Genomic DNA, 16,991 nt, shown 5'->3' with positions numbered 1-16,991 from the left:
TTTGATCACTAGCTGGCAGAAGTTACGTATTTATTGATTGATTTTTTTTAAACTGGAGGGACTGAGGTTGGTTACCACCAGACTGAATGAAGTTTTCAGACCAGGGTTCTCTTTATGACAGGGTTGCTCTGCGTCTTACATTGAAAAAACGGTAGAAGGAATGTTACGTAGCAGATAGCTTAATGTAGGAATGCTTGCCTAATAACGTTCTGAACACACACTTGAAATGCTTGCAGAAACCCAAATGGAACCTGGTTTGATCACTCATGCTCCTTTCTTTTCCTTTCCTAGCAATAATTATTGGCCCTGATGGACATCCCTTGACTGTCTATCCTTGCATGATTTGTGGGAAAAAATTTAAGTCGAGAGGTTTTTTGAAAAGGCACATGAAAAACCATCCTGAACACCTTACCAAGAAGAAGTACCGCTGTACTGACTGTGATTACACTACCAACAAGAAGATAAGTTTACACAACCACCTGGAGAGCCACAAGCTGACCAGCAAGGCAGAGAAGGCCATCGAATGCGATGAGTGTGGGAAGCATTTCTCTCATGCTGGGGCTTTGTTTACTCACAAAATGGTGCATAAGGAGAAAGGAGCCAACAAAATGCACAAGTGTAAATTCTGTGAATATGAGACAGCTGAACAAGGGTTGTTGAATCGCCACCTTTTGGCGGTCCACAGCAAGAACTTTCCTCATATTTGTGTGGAGTGCGGCAAAGGTTTCCGTCACCCGTCAGAGCTCAAAAAGCACATGCGCATCCATACCGGGGAGAAGCCGTACCAGTGCCAGTACTGCGAGTATAGGTCCGCAGACTCTTCTAACTTGAAAACACATGTAAAAACGAAGCATAGTAAAGAGATGCCATTCAAGTGTGACATCTGCCTTCTGACTTTCTCAGATACCAAAGAGGTGCAGCAACATGCTCTTATCCACCAGGAAAGCAAAACACACCAGTGTTTGCACTGCGACCACAAGAGCTCGAACTCAAGCGATTTGAAACGACACATAATTTCGGTTCACACGAAGGACTACCCCCATAAGTGTGACATGTGTGATAAAGGCTTTCACAGGCCTTCCGAACTCAAGAAACACGTGGCTGCCCACAAGGGTAAAAAAATGCACCAGTGTAGACATTGTGACTTTAAGATCGCAGATCCATTTGTCCTAAGTCGTCATATTCTCTCGGTTCACACGAAAGATCTTCCGTTTAGGTGTAAGAGATGTAGAAAGGGATTTCGGCAACAGAATGAGCTTAAAAAGCATATGAAGACACACAGTGGCAGGAAGGTGTACCAGTGTGAGTACTGTGAGTATAGCACTACAGATGCCTCGGGCTTTAAACGGCACGTCATCTCCATCCACACGAAAGACTATCCTCACCGGTGTGAGTACTGCAAGAAAGGCTTCCGCAGACCTTCCGAAAAGAACCAGCACATAATGCGACATCATAAAGAAGTGGGCCTGCCCTAACGATCCCGCTACGGACATTTGTGGAGATGTTGGCCTTGAAGCAGAAATTTCATTTTAGAGCCAATTGGTCTCGTTCACATACAATACTGTATATTGATTATGCCGTGTACAAATAGAATTATTGCTTCTAGTTGAGTTGGTTTTTCGTTTTTTGTTTTTTGTTTTTTTTTTTTTTTTTTTTTTACATTTTGTTTAATAGTGTGTTCTGAATTCTATTCAGTTTGTTTAATAAATGGGGGAAAGCAGCAACAAGTAAGTTGCTTTTAATAAAATAATCCCTGATTCTATACTGAATTTTTCTATCTTAGAAGTTTTATATTTATTTAAATATTTACCTTGCTTACCTTGATGGTACTCTTCTAAGACCATTTAACTTAAAGTTAAGGTAACTTTAGATTGGTAACTCTGAAAGGACTCATGTTGACTCAGTTCCCCCCCCCCCCCCATAAATTTCTCACAATAAAATTGTCAGAGACCTCTACTAACATAAATGGGAGGTTTTTACAGTCAGCTCTAATTATCCTAACATGGAAGTCATTTACTCGTCTTACTTACTATTTTCAGACCACATGACAATGAAAGTTTCCATTTGAGCTTTTGTGTCCCTGGCATCGCTGAGGAGAGAACAGGGGCTGGGTTCGTGTTCCTTTCCGTTTTGTTTAGCAGACAAACTATACTTCTTTGGGGGCTTTCTTTGGTGTATTGACATCTTTTGTCAGCATAGCAAACTTTTAGAAAAACTTCCTTGACAAATTTTACTTGATGCTGTTGTATTTTGATTATTCCGTCTGTGCTGCTTTGTCTTGGAATGGTTGTGTGCTACAAATGAGATTATCGAGGACTGCATTTTGGAATCTCCTAGAGGTAATTCGTGGCTCGTAGGATCTTTTGCGACTTTATATATGTAAATGTACCCTGAATTATATATATGCACATATATAGAGAACATGTATCTGTGTGTATTGCTTATTTTACATATTTATACACACAACCCCAGTAGTAGTTAAGATCTATAATGAAAAGTATTAAATTTACAATAACATGAACGATGCAGGGATGCACGAGAGCATTTTGTGAATCATGCTCTTCAGAGAGACTACTCAGGTGAAGAATTAGAAGGAAAATAAGGACACTAGTATTTTTAAAGAGTAAAGGTATTTTCTTTTAAATATCTTTGGTAATTGAAAAAAATAGACGTTAAGATGTTTCTAGATAGAATGTTTTCATACAACTTCAGCTCCATGCCTTTATATTTTTCTGAAAAGCTAATGAGTATCTGGATGTAACTCCCTCAGTTCTCTCTCGAGCCCGTGAGGGAACCCTGCGTCACCCAGTGAGGGGGATTAAGGAAACCACAGCTCCGTGTCCCAGAGGTCGGGTGCTGATCATGACTCAAACTTGGCAGGTTCAGCCTGCCCTGTTACTTCTTAGTTACAGTTAGCAAACTTTTAAAAACTGAATGCTCAAATTGGCTTTGGTTAGAAGATAAAGGTGTGTCTAAGTGCATGAGGAAAAGCGGAGGCCTTATTTGGAACGTCACCAAGTCTTTCACAGTTTTGTTTTTCTTTGAGAGCCGACATTTGTTAAACAAGCGGTTCTGAATCAAGAGTCAGAAACGCATAAAATGAACTTGGCTAATGAGAACTAGATTATGTTAAGATGGATCTTGGAAAATGAAAAACACTTTTTGGGGTCCTTTAAATTGGCTGTCAGCATATGAGTATCTGGCACATCGTAGGAGATTTTAAGAATTTTCTTCCCACTTGATAGTTGCCTTGCTACTTCATTATGGTGCTCCATCCCCTCTGTGCTGTTAGGTCTTGACCTTTCGTCTTTCTCTTTGCCATTGATACTTGTATTCAAGAAGTATACTTATAGGGTTAGAAATCTAAATATTTGGTGGTTGGCAAGCCTCTGAAGTGCTAGGTTGATTTCGTCCAGTTGTAAATCAAGTGCTTTAGGCTGGTATGAACTCCAACCTGAATGCCAGTTAAAGCCAAGGCATGGGCCTATCCTGGTGGGAGCTCCTGTGCCCTCTTGGCTCTCATACCTGCTTTTCTTTTCTTTCTTTCTTTTTTTTTTTAATAACTTAAACAATTGTGTGATTCATTGCCCTGCAGTACTATCCTTGAAAGCTCTGTCTGTTTTTTTGTGAGAACCTTTAAAATCTCCCTTCTTTTTTTTCCCCAGAAATCATGTAAAAGAAGACACTTAAATGAAAGTGGAAATTTATTAACTTTAAAACATGCTGTAAAATTAGTACAGAAAATATAAATAATTGGTCATTTAACTATATTTTTTTAAATAAACTGAAAGATAAAGAACAACACTCTACACACTTTATATTTCTCTTACATAGTCTGGAATCATACACAGTGTACTTTCTTTTTAAAGCACAATATTGAAACCTTTAAAAGGTATTTAAGGGTTTGGTCAAGTGAATATGATGAAATGTATTTGTCTGTATAAAGAGAAAATGAAATTGTAGTCACTGTTATGTACTGACATTAGTTACAACCTAGTTTTAATTCTTAAAACAATTTTGATTAGCAAAGCTAAAAAAAAAATGGATGTTTCAGTTAAATGTTTTAAAGAGGTACAGATTTTTACAAGGACATAATATAAGTTATTGTTCTGTAGAAATATCCTATTAAATATTGTATGTCCCTCCCTCTGTACACTTTGTAAAAAAAAAAAAGTAAAATACATAAAAAGAAAATCATATAGGGATGTGTGACATTATTGTAATTGTGTACTTGAGAATAACGTGCAAAAATAAAAATCAGAATATTTTCCTGTTAATGGATGTTTAGTCTATTTGATACCAGTACTAAGTTAATGCTTTTTCTTAAGGAAAAAAATGTACAGTTTTTGTAAAACCTAATAAACATCAAAAACAGTGGATTATTTTCATTTCCCCATTTCTTAATTCCTTTTATGCAGCAGTGAATTGCAAAATGCTTGATTGCTTTGAATTTTGTGACTTGATGCAAATACTCCTCATAGTTCAGCCCTGCAAATTTACAAGTAATATGTCAGAGAACCTAAGAGATGATGGATGAGTCCTTTGATGAGCATGTCCTTGAAGTTCCTTTTTTCCCTTTTATCTTCATAGGGGATTTGTTTTATTAGCATCTCCAGTTCCCCTGAGACGAATTTGCCATGTGTAATGGTTTCTGAGAACCACTTAAGGTTCATTTCGTTATCACTGCATAGCACACTTAATCATGGGGTGTTGTCCCCACCTCCACAGCAGAAGCCCCGCACTAGAGTGACACCTCTGTGGCCACATTTGGAGGGCTTTCATTCATAGACGCTAACACGCTAGAGAGTGGCCACAGTTAGAAAAATCGGAAGTTAAGTAAAAGTGACCAGGAGTCAAAAGAGAATAACCTTGATCTGAGCCATCTTTGATTTTTAAAGATGAGATCCTCAGATCTTCAGCTATGTAGGAGCAAGTGTGTGTTTGCCTAATAGTTGAAACAGTAAATAATCAAAACTTGGGGTCAGCAGTCAAGAGAACACGGTGAGTGTCACTGCCCAGAGCCATAAACCACACCAAAGCGGAGCGTGTGAGAAACCCTTCGTTGTAACCGAATGCCTGGTAGACAGCATCTTACAGCTCAGATCCCAGGCAGGCAGGTAAGGTCCGGTTCTGTTCTCTGGGAATCTCGGTATTAACAGTTTGGTTGCCCACAAATGCTACGGTCCGTGAAGGAAAAGTGGCACCGGTCCAAACGTTCAGAGGGTGATATTTTAGAGCAGTGGTTTTCACAGTGTGGTCTGCAACAGTGGCAGCCACAGCATCCCCTGGAACTTGGTTAAAGAAAAAAATTCTTGGTCGCACGCCTCACCCACCGAATCGGGCAGCTGGGCACAAGACCAAGGTGATCTGTGTCTTAACATGTCCTCCGTGGGCTTCTGACGCACGCACAGTTTTGGGAAACCGTTTCAGAGCACCAGGGGAACCGAAAAGATCACTGGTACAGCATTTTGTGTGGTAGACAAAATCTTTCTCTCTCTCTCTCTCTCTCTCTCTCTCACACACACACATACACAACCCCAGAAATAAGCTGTGAGGGTGAAATGGGACTTAGTTAACACCTTTGGTTTACCTTTTTTAAAAGTGTGAGCCCTCCAGACAATAAGCGTATCCTTTCTAGTATACATTAAGTGGCCTGTATTTCATCAGTCTTGAATGGCCTCCTCTAAGTTACATTCCCCAGAGGTTAATAGGATTCAGAGGAAGATTCAGCAAGTAAAGGAGAAAAGCTGAAAAGTGTCTTTGATCGGCCTGTCGTTACTTATGTAATCCATATCTAAAAAATCATTTTGCCACATTCCGCAGCTCTTCAGATCAAGTCAAAATTAAGTTTGCCCTTTTGGATTCTGTTTTCTTTCGTGTATATATTGTTTGCCTTTTTGATAAAATAAGTCTTGGATTTGTTATATATCGTGTCTGTTACTTTTGACATCTTTGCTATTGTAAATAAATTCCTATTTTGTTTTAAGTTACCCTAGTGGAGTGTTGGCTATAGACAAGGCATACACATGCAAACACACACATAAACACATACGCCCACAGACACATGGAAGTGAAGCGCTTTAAGAAGTCACAAAGTTAATAAACCCCCAACAAAGTATAAACTGGGTGATGTGATCCCTTCATTTCTAGCATTTCCAGCATCAGTGGAAATATCACTAGCATCTGCTCCTAACTCTGACTTTAAAATCATTTTCATGACTTCTGAGGGAAATTCTTAGTTTGCCAAGTTTGAGGTCAACGTCAAGAATTACCTTATTTAGATTTTCCCGTTCCTTTGGGCTCGTGTTACTTGTTTTGCTGGTATTGGTGAGCACAAAGGATTTGGCCTTGTGACCTGCTGCTAAGAGTAAAGCCACTGTGGTGATACTTTGCTACAGAAAACCTGCGAAGGAATTTTAGATGGCATTTCTTCTTTCATGATGTGAATTATCACAGAAATATCCGAACGCATTGATGAAAACAGAATAGTTAACAAGACCTACGTTATTTTGCCTTCTAAGAGAGGCAGGTTTCTGCTTTTCCTGTATGGTCATGCTTGGCTTTAAATTCAGAAGCCATTTTTTTTTTTGTCTGAGCTGCTTTGAAATGAGAGAGGTATGGCACAGGCATCCGTTGGGGTTTTGCGGGTTCTAATTCCACCCGTTCTCCTCTTTGGGTTCTAACCACATTGGAAATAGACAGGAACCACCAGTTGAATGTGAGACTTCTAGTAAAGTTGAATTGGGAGACCCAGAAGCCAAATCTCTCTCCCCCTAGTTGAGGCTTAGACTGATGCAGCCAGTCACTCGAAGTCCCTCTGAGCCATTGAGACCACTCGGTCTCCCACCAGAGAAATGGAGCAAGTGGGAGAGAATGACTGCGGTGTCCTTGCCGGCCCTCCCAGGCCAGGACTCAGGGAAGGCGGAGAAGACTTCCCTCCTGCCATCTTCGTAAAATAGTAAGGGTAAATCCAATTCCGGGTCGCCCCCTGCCATTAGCCCAATGACAAAACGTGAGGTTTTTACTGTAGCCTTAAATATTTGCTGTTTTTCCGCAATTCACTTCTATTTGTCCCCCCTTGAGGTGGTGTTTGTGACAGACTTTTAAAGGTTTAGTTCCTGGGGTGCCGGCATGGTGCAGTTGGTTGAGCGTCCGACTCTTGGTTTTGGCTCAGGTGATCTCGGGGTCAGATCAAGTTCCACCTCGGGCTCTGCTCAAGACTCTGCCTCTGCACCTTCCCCCCCGCCCCCTGACCCCTGGTCTCTCTCTCAAATAAATCTTTTAAAAAAAAGTTTAGGGGCACCTGGGTGGCTCAGTAGTTAAGCGTCTGCCTTTGGCTCGGGTCATGATCCCAGGATCCTGGGATCGAGTCCCGAATCGGGCTCCCTGCTCAGCGGGGAGCCTGCTTCTCCCACTCCTATTCCCCCTGCTTGTGTTCTCTCTCTCTCTGTCAAATAAATAAATAAAATATTTTTAAAAAAATAAAAATTAGGGGGCGCCTGGGTGGCTCAGTGGGTTAAGCCGCTGCCTTCGGCTCAGGTCATGATCTCGGAGTCCTGGAATCGAGCCCCGCATCGGGCTCTCTGCTCAGCGGGGAGCCTGCTTCCTCCTCTCTCTCTGCCTGCCTCTCTGCCTGCTTGTGATCTCTCTGTCAAATAAATAAATAAAATCTTTAAAAAAAAAATTAAAAAATTAAAAATTAAAAGGTTTAGTTCCTGTTTCTTCTGGTACGGTATGCTTTAGTTTTTCTTCAGAAAAACAACTTTTCAAGGAATAATTTACTTACATTTAAAGCTGATAACTTTGCAAGTTACTTTTATTACATATTTTTGTAACAAAATTTAGAAAAATGATCACCCACAATGCTATTTGCTTTATTCAAGGAGTTCATCTTTGTTCATCTTCCAGTCTTCATCCGTACATGTAAATCTTTTATCTGTCTTGTTACCATAGCATCCGTTCTAAGTTAAGGAATTTTCATTTCAAGCATCAACTATTTCCCTATCTACCGGTTGTCTTTAAAAATTTTTTAATGCACATTCTTTTTGGAGAGAATATGGAAAATTCAGAATGGTACTGAGAAGAAAGTAAACTGTCTTCTCTTTTCAATCCCATTACCTAGAACAAACTATCTTCTTTTTTCTTTTTTAAAAAGCTTTATTTAAATTCCAGTTAACATACAGTGTGATGCTACTTTCAGGAGTACAACACTTCCATACATCACCTGGTGCTCATCATGACACGTGCCCTCCCTAATCCCCATCACCTGTTTCCCCCATCCCCCACCCCTCTGGTAGCCATCAGTGTGTTCCCTAGAGTTAAGACTGTTTCTTGGTTTGTCTCTCTTTCCCTCCCCCTTTGCTCATTTGCTTGTTTCTTAAATTCCACATGAGTGAAGTCATATGGTATTTGTCTTTCTCTGACTGACTCATTTCACTCAGCATAGTACTCTCTAGCTCCATGGCTGTCATTGCAAATGGCAAGGGTTCATCGTTTTATGGCTGAATAATATTCTATTTTACACACACACACACACCTTTATCCATCCGTCAGTTGATGGACACTTGGGTTGCTTCCATACATTGGCTATTGTATAAATAATCCTGCTATAAACATTGGGACGCAGGTATCCCTTTGCATTAGTGTTTTTGTGTTCTTTGACTAAATACCTAGTAGTGCAATTGCTGGATCGTAGGGTAGCTCTATTTTCAACTTTTTGAGGAACCTCTATGCTGTTCTTCACAGTGGCTATACCAGCTTGCTTTCCCACCAACAGTACAAGAGGGTTCCCCTTTCTCCACATCCTCGCCAACACCTGTTGGTTCCTGTGTTGTTGATTTCAGCCATCCTGCCAGGTGTGAGGTGAGATCTCATTGTAGTTTTGATTTGCATTTCCCTCATGATGAATGATGTTGAGCATCTTTTCATGTGTCTGTTGGCCATCTGGATGTCTTCTTTGGAAAAATGTTCATGTCTTCTGCCCATTTTTTAATTGGATTATTTGGTTTTTGTGTGAGTTTGATTAAGTCTTTATATACTTTGGATAGTAACCCTTTATATCAGATACGTTATTTGCAAATATCTTCTATTCCGTAGGCTCCCTTTTAGCTTTGTTGATTGTTTCCTTCGCTGTGCAGAAGCTTTTTATTTTGATGAAGTCCCAATAGTTCATTTTTGCTTCATTTCCCTTCCCTTAGGAGACCTATCTGGACGAACATACTATCTTTTTGAGATTATCTTAACTGAGTTTTAATTTTATTAGGTTTTTTAGTGCAAAATACATGTTATTGGAACAAGTGTGGTACAATACAAAATAAGTATAAAGACAAACTTGAGGGGCGCCTGGGTGGCTCAGTGGGTTAAAGCCTCTGCCTTTGGCTCAGGTCATGATCCCAGAGTCTTGGGATCAAGCCCTGTATCGGGCTTTCTGCTCGGCAGGGAGCCTGCTTCCTCCTCTCTCTCTGCCTGCTTCTCTGCCTACTTGTGATCTCTGTCTGTTAAGTAAATAAATAAATAAAATCTTAAAAAAAAAAAAAAAAGACAAGCGTGAGCTCACCTTCCTGCCAGCCATCTCCTCGTGGTCATCATCATTAACAGACTGTGTGTTTTCCCTCCTTACTCATACAAACGTGTACAAAGATAGATAACGGAAAGAGAGTATGAGGAAGCTGGGAAAACAGGGGAGGCAGAGATTTCATGTTTTTTTGACCAAAGTCTGATTATGTATCTTTGCAAGTCGTTTAATATATCGTGTGCATCTCTCTGGGACAGGAGAAGGAGCTCTGTTTCATTCTGATAGCTGAATAACTTTCCAGATACTGAACCCACCATAATTTGGTCAACCATTCCCCTTTTAATGGACATCTAGGTTGTTTCCAGTTTCCTGCTACTACAGGAATACTGAAATAATTGTCCTTGTGCCTATAATCCTCACATACTTGGGCTTCGACTTCTGTAGGATGGATTCCCCTATGATGTGATTGCTAAGTGAGAGGATATGTGCTATTTTGAAAATGTCACTCGATATTAGCAAGTTATTTTTTCGTTGGAATGTCAGTTCCAGGAGCACAGGGTTCCTGTCTGTTCTGTTCATTGCAGTTCACCTAGAACAGCATGGCGTGTAGTGGATACTAAAGAGATATTTGTTGGATGTTGAGGTTTTCAGGGTTGTAGCTACTCCCCTCAGTCTTCCAAACAGTGGCTGTGATATTGGGCCAATATCGCAGATAAAATTATATATATTTCTGTATGCCATCATTGTTCCAGTCTGCCTTGACCTGCCTGCTGGTGGGGTTAAATAATACTTTCCCGCAGCCAAGAGCCCTTTGAGTTTTCTCTTTAGTCCTTTGACCATCTGGCCTACACTTGCTGCACAGTTTTTCAGTCTATGGTTTATCTTGTTACTGTTTACATTCTCTTTAGATACATAAAAATTTGTAATATTTGTGTAATCAGATAGGTTTATTTTCCCCCTTTATGATTCCTAACGTTTCTTGTCCTACTTACAAAGACCTTTTCTACCCCACGTTTCTACAAATACACACGTACATTTTCTTGTGATGTTTTGATTTTGTTTGGATTTGTATACAGTTAGAGTTATTTTGGTATATGTTATTGGGTAAAGGGCCTACAGTTTCCCTTTTTCACTTGGATAGAGAGCCACTTAGTATGGTAAGTCATCCTTGATCGTGAGGAACTGAAATTACACTTTAATGTACCAAGTTCATAATTTAACTTTGGATTCGTTTATGAAGCGCATTCTGTTTCAGTGATCTATTTGCTGTTCTTAAGCCAAAGCCATATTGTTTTAGTCACAGTACTCTGTGCTGAACTTTAGTATCAAAAGGGAAGGCCTTTTCTTTTTCACTGTCTCTTCCACATTTATTCTTTCATAGGAACAGTAAGATCATTTCACCTGGTTTCCCTTAGAAGACTCATTGGGATTTTTTATTACTCCAAATTGCTTGAATTTTCAATATTAAATTGAGCCTGATATGTGTATCATATTGTCTTCACGTCCATGTTCCTCCATTTATTCTGGTTTTGTTTTACATTCTTTCATAAGTCATTACTGCTTTCTTCATATAGGTCATATTTGTCATAAGTACATTATAATTTTTTGGCTACCTAGAGGCTGCTAGAGTATAGAGAAAAACTATTGGTTCTTATATATATTCTTCTTTTTCATTTTTTTAAAAGACTTTATTTATTTATTTGACAGAGAGAAAGATCACAAGTAGGCAGAGGGGCAGGCAGAGAGGGGGTGGGGAAGCAGGCTCCCCGTCAAGCAGAGAGCCTGACGTGGGGCTCGATCCCAGGACCCTGAGATCATGACCTGAGCCAAGGCAGAGGCTTAACCCACTGAGCCACCCAGGTGCCCCAGTTTTTATATATATTCTTATGTACCCAACTGGTTTACCGCATTATCGTCCCAATTCCAATTGTGCTTTGGTCGTCTCTTGAATTTCTGTGTGCGTAGTTGCCACAAAAATGTGTCAGTTATTTCCTTTTTGCGTCTTATCTTAGCTAGAAATTCTAAAATGATGCTGAAGAATTCAGATTGTAGCAGACATTTCTGTGTTATCCCTTTGGTAACACAGTTGGTTGTTGGTTTTGGAAAGCATTTACCAAGGTTAGTTGCTTTCCATTATTATTTGACTTAGAGATTTTGTTAGGAAAGGCTAATAATATCACATACCTTTTAGCCTCCTATTGATAATAAGTACTTGATTTTTCTCTTTTTATTTGTTAATGTCACGAAGTACACCGAATTACATTGATGGGTTTTTTAAAGTTAAACTGTACTCGAATTTCTAGGGTGAAAATACCTTACTTATGTGATTTTTGTTGTTCTTTATACTGTTGCTTAAACTGGCTAGTACTTTATTTAGAATTTTTGTATCTGTGTTCATAATTGTGGCATTTTCTTGTTTAGAACTATTGTCATTAGGTTTGAATGTTCATGTAATAACACTAGCTGCGTAAGATAAACTTGGAAACTTTTCTATAGTCAAGAAGGGTTTAAAAACCGGAGGCATTATCTGATTTTTAAGGATTAGCTAGAACTCAACTGTGAAAGAATTTGGGTCTGATACTTATTTTTTTTCTTAATGTTCACCATTTTGGGGGGCGCCTGGGTGGCGCAGTCGTTAAGCTTCTGCCTTTGGCTCAGATCATGATCACAGGGTTCTGGGATCGAGCACCGCATCTGGCTCCCTGCTCTGTGGAGAGCCTGCTTCTCCCTCTCTCGCTTCTCCCTCTCCCACTCCCCTTGCTTGTGTTTCCGCTGCCGCTGTCTCTCTCTTTCTGTGTCAAATAAATAAATAAATCTTTAAATCGTCATCATTTTTTAAAAATTTATTTATTTATTTATTTATTTGAGGCAGAGAGAGTGAGCAGGCGGAGGGGCAGAGGCAGAGGGAGAGGGACTCTCAGTGGACTCCCCACTGAGCACAGAGCCCGACTTGGGGCTCTCAGCCTCACAACCCTGGGATCGGGACCTGCGTGGGAATCAAGAGTTGGACGCCCAGTGAGCCCACTGGGTCACCCAGGCACCCTGGGTCTGATGTCTCTATAAATGGTAGCTCTCCTGTACCCCTTGGACAAATAATACATTATACGTTAATAAGAAAAAATAAATACATAAGCAAAACCAAAAACAAACAAATGGTAGGTCTTTACTTTTCTGATCTCTTCTATATTAATTACTAAATTAATTAATTAATCCATCAGGTTTTCTTCTCAAATAAATTTCCGTGTCTCTATTTCCCTTGGAAATTGTCCGTGTTCTCAATCAGTACATCTCATATGGTTTTTTTTTTCTTTTTTTAAGATTTTATTCATTTATTTGACAGAGAGAGAGAATGGGAGCACAAGCATGGGGAGTGGCAGGCAGAAGGAGAGGGAAGTAGGTTCCCTGCAGAGCAGGAGAAGCCCAATATGGGACTGGACCCCAGGACTCCAGGATCATGACCTGAGTCATGAAGGCAGTGGCTTAACCAACTGAGCCACCCAGGCGCCCCTACATTTCATATGTTAATGTGTGTCCGCATCACCTGTGAGATGCCATGAAAATGCTCATCCTGATTCTGCACGTCTGGGGCCCAAGATTCTGCATTTCTTTTTGTTTGATTTTGTTTTTCTCTTTTTTTTTTTTCTTAGATTCTGCATTTCTTACAAGCTCCCTGGAGAGGCTGATGCTGCTGGTTCACGGAGCACATGGCTCAAGCCCTGTAAGGATTTAGTGGTTCTAGATTTGGGGGGAACACGAGAATCACGTGGCCCAGCCTTGATCTTCCTCGTGCCCTGACCAATTAAATTAGAACCTCTGGGGCGGGCTCAGGCATCAGTAGCTTTGCAAACGCAGGTGATTATAAGGCATCGCTAAGGTTGAGAGCTAGTCTTCCAGATTTTTAATTTATTGCCCTAAAGATATACACAGTATTCTTATGATTAATTCTCTTGCACTAAGGGTTTTATTTCCTGTTGCATCCTGAACGTTGTATATTTTGCTTTGTCTGTTTTTTAAAAGATTTTATTTTTAACTAATCTTTACACCCAACGTGGGGCTTGAAGCCACAACCCCTAGATCAAGAGTCACACACTCCGCTGACTGAGCCTGCCAGGTGCCCCTTCTGTTTTTCTTTAAGCAGGCTTTCAGAGGTTTGGCTATTTATAGATATTATCAAAGAAATGGCTCTTAATTTTGTTTATTCCTTATATGTTTCGGTTTTCTATTTAATTTCCTCTTGCACTATTATTGGTTTTCTTTTCCTATTTTCTTTTGATTTATTTTGTTATCTAGCTGAAATGTGTTATGTTTCATATTTCATTTATTTTTGTTTCCGACTAAATGAACTCCTTGAAAGCTATGCATTTTATTCGGTATATGACTTTAGCTATGCCCCATCGCATATTAATTGTTCTTTTTCATAATTTTCTAGATAGTTCTACATGTGAGTTTTGATTTCCTCTTTACAATAGTGTTTAACTTCTAAATAGTGAAAGTTTTTATTAATTTCTGAAGTGTTGATCTCTAGTTTTATTGGTTTGGGTTTAAAGTATGGCATGTATAACCTCCACATTTGGGGGAAATGTTTAAAGTTTTCTTTTTGGGAGAGGCACAATAAGGTTTTTCGGAAATAAAACACAGACACATTAGTATAATGTTTACTTTTCCGCATCTGGTATAAACTTATAAATAAAATTTAGCTTCTTGATGATATTTTCAAATCCTTTATGTCCTTGCTAGTTTTTGACTACTTAATATTTTTTTAGATTTTATTTATTTATTTGAGAGAGATCACAAGTAGGCAGGCGGGGTCGGGGGCTGGGAGCAGGCTCCCCACTGAGCAGAGAGCCGGACGTGGGGCTCGATTCCAGGACCTTGAGATCATGACCTAAACTGAAGGCAGGGGCTTAATCCACTGAGCCACCCCAGGCGCCCCTAAATTTTTTAATTTTTGAAAAAATATTAAAATCTTTCCCCATAAGCGTGTTTTAGGCAGTTTCCTTGTGTTTCAAGTTTTGCTTTATATATTTGGTGTCTGGATAGATTTTTGTTGCATAGATGTGTGACTTCTTCATGATTGTGCCTTTTACAGAGCATCATTTTCGTCCTCTTTAACATATTGGGTCCCGAATTCTGCTTTGTCTGGTACGTTTTCTATTTCAACAGTCTTTTCTTATCTCTTCTATTACAGACCTCAGTCGTGTTATCATAATCGATTGAGATGTAAGTGTGCACTGCAGGATTTATTGTCATGGCTGCTTCTTAGTCATTTTATCTCTCCCCATTTGCCATCTGCGCGCCGAGGAGACTGTTGTGTGACTGATGCATAGCTCATGTGTGCTCTCTCGTGTCTGCTGTGTGGGTGTATATTCTTCTTGAGGCCTCGACTACCCCCAAAATATCTCCTTTGCTTTGACAAATGGTATCTTAGTGGGGGAGGTCACAGCTTCAGGTCACAGTCCCTTTTCTTTGACAGTTCATAGATATCTCACTGTTTTCCAGCGTCGGTGTTCTGAGAAGTCTGATGCTGGTGTGGTGGTTTGTTTTGGTTTTTTGGTTTTTTTTAAATATGTTCCCTGTTCTTTTGTTGCCTGAAGGTTATGGGATTTATTTTTCTTTATCTTTGGAATTTAGAAAGTTTGCCAGGATCTCTCCTGTGTGTATGTGTGTGTATGTCCTGATCATGTCTGGGTCTTATTTGCTGAGACCTTTCTTCCTGACGAGTCAAATCCCCATTCAGCTGGAGGAAATTTTCTCATGCTTGTATTTATTACTTCTCTGATCGGTGTTTTGCTACTCTGGGCATTCCTATAATTCACAGCCAAGGTCTCCTGGATTTGTCTCGTCATCCTACAATGGCACCGACAGGAAAAATCCCTTTATTCCCACACCTCAGTGTGTGATCGCTCTTGTACCAAAAAATTGAAATGTTTGAAACCCAGTGTCTCTTGAAGAAAGAAGCCAGAGAACAGTAATATTTGTCCATGTGTAGCTTCTCGCGATGGAGGAAGAGTGCTCCTGGGATATTTTTCTTTAGTAGAAGCAACTTTAGCCGAAAGTTTCTCGTCAAAGAATAACAGCATTCTGGGCACCCCTTTCGACTCAACTTTATTTTTTTATTTTTATTTTAAAAAATATTTTATTTATTTATTTGACAGACAGAGATCACAGGTAGGCAGAGAGGCAGGCAGAGAGAGAGGAGGAAGCAGGCTCCCTGCCGAGCAGAAAGCCCGATGAGGGGCTCGATCCCAGGATCCTGAGATCATGACCTCAGCCGAAGGCAGAGGCTTTAACCCTCTGAGCCACCCAGGCGCCCCTTGCCTCAACTTTAAAGAAGCATGTGAAACGGTCTTAACTTAATGCTTAGCATATAGGCAGTGCTGGCTCGGAGTTCCCACACCCTTCTCTGCTGGAATGCTGTACGTCTTGTTAAGCCGGTGAGAATGAGAGAGAAAATAACCGGGGCCAATGACTTATTCAAATTGCGCATGCAAAGCCAAGCTCTGTTTCAAACCGGACCAATTTACACAGCTCACCAGCAAAATCTGAAAATACAGTTTTGGTGAAGATGGGCAGCCTCGTGTGAGAATTCTCGGTGTTATGCACGCTCACCAAAGCGTAGTACTTTCAGACTTTTTAGTTTTGGCACTTTTATGCGTGTTAAAAAAAAAAAAAACAAGAACTAGTTCATTGAGGCTTTAATTAGCATATCCCAACAATGTATAATATTGAGTATCTTCTCACATGTTTGTTGATGCTTTGTGTTTCCTCTTTTGTGACATGGCTGTATAGGGTTTTTTTGGTCCATTTTCTGTTAGCTTGTTTGCCTTCTCCTTGTTGATTCATAAACATCCTTTACATATTCTTGGTATTAGTCCTTGATATTTAACAATCCCTGCACATATTTTCTCTGGGATCTGTGACTTGCCTTAAGGCTCTTTCTATTGTGTTTCTTGAGGAACAGTTCTTCGTTTTAAAGTAGTGAACTTGAGGGGTCCCTGGCTGGCTCAGTCGGTGGGGTGTGTGACTCTTGGGGTTGGGTTTGAGCCCCATTTTGGGTGTAGAGATTACTTACACATTTTTTTTAAAATAAAAAATAGGGGCGCCTGGGTGGCTCAGTGGGTTAAAGCCTCTGCCTTCGGCTCGAGTCATGATCTCAGGGTCCTGGGATCAAACCCCGCATCGCATCTGGCTCTCTGCTCGGCGGGGAGCCTGCTTCCTCCTCTCTCTGCCTGCTTGTGATCTCTGTCAAATAAATAAATAAATAAAATCTTTAAAAAAAAAATAAAATAAAAAATAAATAAGTAAAATTGAGATACTTTCTTTTTTTTTTTTAAGATTACATTTATTTATTTGACAGACAGAGATCACAAGTAGGTAGAGAGGCAGGCAGAAAGAGAGGAGAAAGCCCCACCCTGAGCAGAGAGCTCCATTAGGGCCTCCAGCAGGGGCTCGATTCCAGGACCCTGAGATCATGACC

At 40.1% G+C, this 16,991-nt stretch overlaps 1 protein-coding gene across 5 annotated transcripts in view; it reads left to right on the top strand.

Annotated features, from left to right (window-relative positions):
* The window catches only part of ZFX (zinc finger protein X-linked), a 57,998-nt gene extending 53,619 nt beyond the window's left edge, over positions 1-4,379 (top strand). For all 5 annotated transcript variants that reach the window (XM_047715280.1, XM_047715279.1, XM_047715278.1 and 2 more), the window contains one exon: positions 292-4,379. In XM_047715280.1, the coding sequence (XP_047571236.1) occupies positions 292-1,475 (1,184 nt within the window). In that variant the 3' untranslated portion in view covers positions 1,476-4,379. The remainder of the gene's footprint in view (positions 1-291) is intronic.
* The last annotated feature ends 12,612 nt before the right edge of the window (positions 4,380-16,991 follow it).

The sequence above is a fragment of the Lutra lutra genome, chromosome X (assembly GCF_902655055.1).
Source record: "Lutra lutra chromosome X, mLutLut1.2, whole genome shotgun sequence".
In the NCBI taxonomy this organism is placed as follows: Eukaryota; Metazoa; Chordata; class Mammalia; order Carnivora; family Mustelidae; genus Lutra; species Lutra lutra.
Note: the sequence above shows the minus strand (reverse complement) of the source record. Positions and strands in the feature narration are given on the sequence as shown.